General features: G+C 38.0%; 1 protein-coding gene across 1 annotated transcript; it reads left to right on the top strand.

Moving 5' to 3' along the window:
• Nucleotides 1-3,707: 3,707 nt before the first annotated feature.
• Nucleotides 3,708-5,901, top strand: LOC136837761 (uncharacterized). The gene is made up of 2 exons (XM_067102679.1): nucleotides 3,708-3,778; nucleotides 4,419-5,901. The coding sequence occupies exons 1-2, from the start codon at nucleotides 3,710-3,712 to the stop codon at nucleotides 5,493-5,495; spliced, it is 1,146 nt and encodes a 381-aa protein (XP_066958780.1). The 5' UTR covers nucleotides 3,708-3,709; the 3' UTR covers nucleotides 5,496-5,901.
• The last annotated feature ends 236 nt before the right edge of the window (nucleotides 5,902-6,137 follow it).

The raw sequence follows: 6,137 nt of genomic DNA on the forward strand, positions 1-6,137 counted from the left end.
ATTGCTTTTCAAACTCATTACTGAATGGTCCAGAAGCCTAGCAGCTGCAACATCCCATATATGCAGCAGGCTGGAGGTGTGGGGTCCCTTTCTTTGCTTCAACAGGACCAGGAAGATGACATTCCTGGATTGGGTAAACTTATTAGTCTGTTCAGAGAGTACCTAGATTATTCCCAGCAATGGGTAAATCTCTTATGTAAAGAATGAAGGTTTGTATATGTGCAGGAGCAAATATCAAATTTTAAAAGTAATTTGCATTTTTCATAACATACAAACCTGAAGTTCTTTACATTTATGGCCCACTTCAGCCACCCCTCTCATCTGGCACCTGGGCTGGGAGACTAAAGCGGCCCACACACGATCAGTAGTTTTGTCATAAATATATTGACATCAATAAATGACAAAAATCCGCTGACCACAAACAGTTTCATTTATATTGATCAGAATTCAGAATTGAAGTCAAGCTGTTAAGGTCATGGATATGGAGTGTGATGGTATCATTGCACTTGAATTAGTATTGGCAGTAGAAAACAAAAAGAACAAAAAATGCCGACAGAGACGCTGGACGAAAAGATGGCTGTTTAACCAAGAGCAGTAGTATTCATGTGAAAGACTCGGGCAGGAGCTGTGAGAAAATGCACCACACCACACGACTATGGAAATTACCTATGAATGGATGAAGGTTGCTCCGATGTCTTGCTCAGTGTGGTAAGCCACATATAAAAGAGCAGAAAGTTATAATGCAAGACCCAATTCCAGCAAGTCAATGACTGCCCCTAATCTTGAGGTACTACCTGGCGACTAGGAACACATTTGAGGACCTCAAATTTTGTAGTGCCGTATCACCCTAGTCGATTGGCCAAATTGTAATGGAAACCTGCGAATCCATTATAAATTGTCTTAGCAAATAACTAATGGTAAGAATATTATTCAATCCTTAGAATGTCCTTTTACTGTTTGAACACTTACAGTAAGGACATAAAGTATATTATGTGTAATAATGCCTTTAATAATGAGTACTGCCCACTTTGTCTATATATATATATATATATATATATATATATATATATATATATATATATATATATATATATATATATATATATATATATATATATATATATATATATATATATATATATATATATATATATATATATATATATATATATATATATATATATATGATTGTAGAGGCTAAGCAAAATTATGCAGGAAATAAATGAATTCATTGGTTATAAAATTTACAATAGTTACTCACCAGTGTTCTGTTATTGTTTCCTCCATGACATCGATGCTACTTCTTGAAAGTGAGGCGTTTGTAGATCACTGAGGAAAATCATAACTTCAAAGTACCACAGACTTGCCTCATACACTTCATCAGTTTCTGAATTGCAAGCCTTTTTTAGCTCCTTGAAATTTGTACAGTGATGATCTTTTCCTTCCTGTCATCAGTGGTGGCTTATGGATATTTCTCTTGGTATTTTCTTCACATGACTCCAACTTCTTGTTCCGTTCACTGTATTCATCTGATTTTATTTTCTGAAGAGCTGGAAGGCTCAAGTATGCTTCAGTAAATTCATGGATAAATTGCTACCTTCTATTTTTTCATGGCGGCAGACTTTCTTCCTTGTTGAATTATCAGGAGCAACTGAGAAATGTTGATCAGTTTTATCGAAGGTACCACATACGATCAGTTAAGTTAAGTATACCTTACTTTAACCAGACCACTGAGCTGATTAACAGCTCTCCTAGGGCTGGCCCGAAGGATTAGACTTATTTTACATGGCTAAGAACCAATTGGTTACCTAGCAATAGGACCTACAGCTTATTGTGGAATCCGAACCACATTATACCGAGAAATGAATTTCTGTCACCAGAAATAAATTCCTCTAATTCTTTGGCCGGCCGGAGAATCGAACGCGGGCCTGGGAGAGTGCTAGCCAAGTACGATATCGACTCATCCAATGAGGAACTACACACGATCAGTAATACTGACATGATAGAAATGTTGATCAGTTTTATTGAAGGTACCACACACGATCAGTAATACTGACATCATGTCAGTATCGTTGACAGCAAATCAAACTAGTCTTGATGTCATCAGTAAATTGGCCAATCCTTCAATATAACCCATGCATGGTCCATAACATGGATCAGTACTAGATATTTTTATTGTCAATATTACTGATGGTGCGTGGGCTGCTAAAGTTGGGTGGAGACCAACACGTGGGCGTGGCTTCCCCCCTACCTGTGGATAGTTAACAACTTTGTCTATAAATCTGAATGGCTGTTACCACCTCGCGTTCGCAAGCTAGATCCCCACATAATGAACTTTAGGTTTGTAAGTTAGGAAAAGTAGAAATGACTTTTAAAATCTGATATTTTTCGAAAAACAGTTTATTTAACTGTGTGTTTGAACCAGAATATTCTTTTAATATGATAATTTTCTGTAAGATGATAAAGAATTTGTTCTCAAGAGCCAGAATTTACAGCTGGTACGCTGCAGGCCTATGAGATGCGGAAGTGGAACTGTGAAGAAACTACTTACAAATGTTGCCGAATAAATTTTGTAATGAATTTTGCTTACAGTGATCAACCTTCAGTTGAGAAAAGACATTTTGTATTGAGTTTTCTGTAAAATAATGACCTTTGACGTCTCCAAGACAAAAATGAAAACTTTTAAGACCCATCTGACTTGGCATGAGTGGACCAAGTATCCGATGGCAGCTTCTGCTGAAAGATTAATTGTTGACTCCTGTTGCTGCAGCAATAGATAATTTCTAAACTGCTTTTCAACCAAATCCTTTGGCACTTCTATGGCTGTTTCCGTCTGACTCACTGGTGTTTTATATTATTAGTAATAATTTAACATTGTTTTAAATTTCACATAATCTGTGCATGGAAGCCTTATTATTATCTCGCTGGCCGAAGAACTACCTTAGTTTACACAACAGTTGATGGTTACACTACAAAGGTAAAAACGTTCGTTGTTCAAAAATGGGAGAAAAGACTCGATACTATTTTGCATAGAAACTGTGGTGATCTGAGAAAGACCTCAGATTCACTCTTTAGCAAGTGACAAATGACGCCAAATGCCACTCATCTAGCAATGTCTCAAAAAACATGTTTTCATTAGTTGGTCTTTTCATGAAGAATCAACGAGTCAGGTGAAATTTAAGTCTGAACAGAAGTCTCAAAATTTTCAATGGTCCCCTAGATCTTAACACGATTCTTTAAAGAATCATGGAAATTTTGTTGTCGCTTACGTCTCAGATACCTGAACAGTATAATGAACAAATAGCTGGCGAACGTAGATAAGCCTAAAGGCAGCACTACCTAAGGAGTCAATAAAATATTTGTCTTATATCAGTCATGTGGGCATTAGACTCTAACCCTACCACCCGTGTCCCTATGAAGGAGTGACAAAAGTATATAGATAGGGGACTAAGGAAAATAGAGTATAGGGTGCATGAAATTTTTGTTGGAAGCTTGAGAGAGAGAGAGAGAGAGAGAGAGAGAGAGAGAGAGAGAGAGAGAGAGAGAGAGAGAGAGAGAGAGATTCCAATACCGCGGTTTTAAAATTAACGATTCAATTTCAGACATAAATCTTAATGACGCAAGTTTTGAGAAAGTATTGATACACTTATATCTGAAGATCATCCACGTGCATAATAACATTCTACGGGAATACCTTCTTTTCCAGATGATGAACCAGATAAGAATACTACTGCTTCTAGTATTGTGCTGCAACTTTACTTTGGGACAGAATATACAGGTAGGTGAAAAATTGACAGTCAAGTCCACATTCTGTTTTTTTCTACAAAGCTGTTTCCTGTAACAGAAGGTGGCTCCTTAGAAAAAAACAACACATCTGTCACTGACACATTCTTAATGTACTGTAAGTGCTCAGTCGTGAATGGTCTCTTAAAGAAAACCCCCACATTAACCACTTAATAATACGCCTGCACAAAAGGTAAATCAGCCACGAGTAGAACACCTCTACCGTACACTTGCTGCCCCATTCACACTTATCTTGCACTCACTCTCACACTTCCTTAGCATTTCTCCTGTGCTCCCTAGGTCATCCTTTCCACCCTCTTCCTAAATTCCAAATCAGAAACTTTTACCAACGTATTGCCCTCCGTTCCTCCCCCAAGACCATTCCATTTAAAAATACTCTGGTCTGTCATTTCGCCTACACTAACCATTTTACCACCTAATCTGCTTATCTCCACATTCTCATCCTATCAGTTCTTTACATACCACACAAACAGTTTATCTACTCTTCTTCAACATTTTTGAGTCATTCATATTAAGCATCCATGCTTCACATCCATAAAGAAAAGTTAATTTTTTTATTTCTTGCAATCTCCCATGTTTACTACAAAATCAATAATTGTAACTTAATTTTCCAGCAACTGCTTGACCTATTCCTCCAAGCTACATCAGACGACGATGATGGAGGAGAGTTCCCGGGTCTTTCAGAGTTCAACCCTCAGAACTTTAGTTTCACTGGAACCATTGGAGATTTATTTACTGTTGATGAAGAGTCGGGAAACCTTATCCCAATAAATTCTACTACAGACAATTTAAATTCAGGACCCCTGCCCCCTGAACAACAATCAACACCAACCCCTGTGATAACTGACTCATCATCAACCCCACCTTTACCCATATCAGCAACCACTTCCTCACCCATTGAAATAATTTCTACGCCAGTAACTGAACCTGTTGCCCAGTCTCCAGTGCCTAGTACTTCTCAAACAGTAACTGGTGTCACCACTCTTTCACCATCTCAAGCAGCCATAGCTAATCCTCCAACAACTTCACAGTCACCTATAGTTAATCCACCAGGTACTCAAATAATGATAACTAATCCACTAACAACTTCCCAGCCCATAATTACAACTCTGCCAACTCTTCCGTCTACAAGTGCAACCCCTGGGCAGTTAACTGGTTCTAGCAGCCAGTTGCCTGCTACTAGCAGCCAACCATTTGGTCAACTTACAGGAACAACAGGCCAATTTCCAGGTCAATTCCCTGTATTAGGTAGCCAGTTTTCTGGACAATTCTCTGTATCTGGTGGACAACTGCCTGTACAAACTGGCCAGTTTCCTGGACAGTTTCCAGGGATATTTACACCAGCTGGTGTTCAATTTCCTGTCACTGGAGGATTTTTCCATGGTCAGCCTCCTGGGCCATTTCCTAGTTTTGGTCAACTCCCTAACCAGGGTCAATTTCCAGGCTCTAGCCAGTTTCCTAACCAAGGTCAATTTCCATTCTCCAGCCAGTTTCCTAATCAAGGACAAATACCAGGAAGCTTTGGTCCAGTTACTGGGGGCCAGTTTAGCCCAGTTACTGGAGGTCAATTTCCAGGTACTGGTGGAAGCTTTGGGGGGCAGATCCCAGATCCAGGATCTGTTCCAGGAGGTCAAGGATGCAGATTCTTCTGTCTTAATAATTCTGGTCAGTATGTATGTTGTCGCCAGTAGATTTAATTGACTCGATTTTGCGGATTTAGTTCTTCACCATCTGTAAATAGACACTGAGTCTAAATCATTGTTTAGCTGTGTTTCTGTGACATGAAAGACTAATATTTGAGTATACAGACGCATCACATTTGCATACATGGGACTATTTTTGCATTCTGGCGTAACATTAATGTGTGTGCAGTGCTATATAATCATATGCTTGTATATTATATGCATAATTGTAGATAACTATTTAGGAAACAGAGCAGATAATTAGTTGTTCTATACCGTAATTTCTTTAGATGGCAAAAATTCTAAGGCTTGATTTGTTATTTACTTCTTATTGTTGATATAGTATTATAGTTCAATACTCTGTCATTGCACAATGAATATAAATCTTAGAAGATATCAATAAACTTAAAAAAAACCAGTTATTTTATTTTTTAGTCCTTACTTTTGTAGAAAGAAATAACTTTGATGACAAGCCAAGAAATGGAGTTTTTGTTTTTCTTTTTCTGTTACTTCTCATTAAAACGTTGAAATTGTTTATAAATACGGCAAGCTGGTCATGTTTCCTGGTCATGATATCTTCAAGAGGATTTTCGTTCCCATTTCAATGTGGCCCAGGAAATTTTACAGCCCACCTCGTGTCTCATCTGTTGA

Source organism: Macrobrachium rosenbergii, chromosome 59, assembly GCF_040412425.1.
Source record: "Macrobrachium rosenbergii isolate ZJJX-2024 chromosome 59, ASM4041242v1, whole genome shotgun sequence".
NCBI lineage: Eukaryota > Metazoa > Arthropoda > Malacostraca > Decapoda > Palaemonidae > Macrobrachium > Macrobrachium rosenbergii.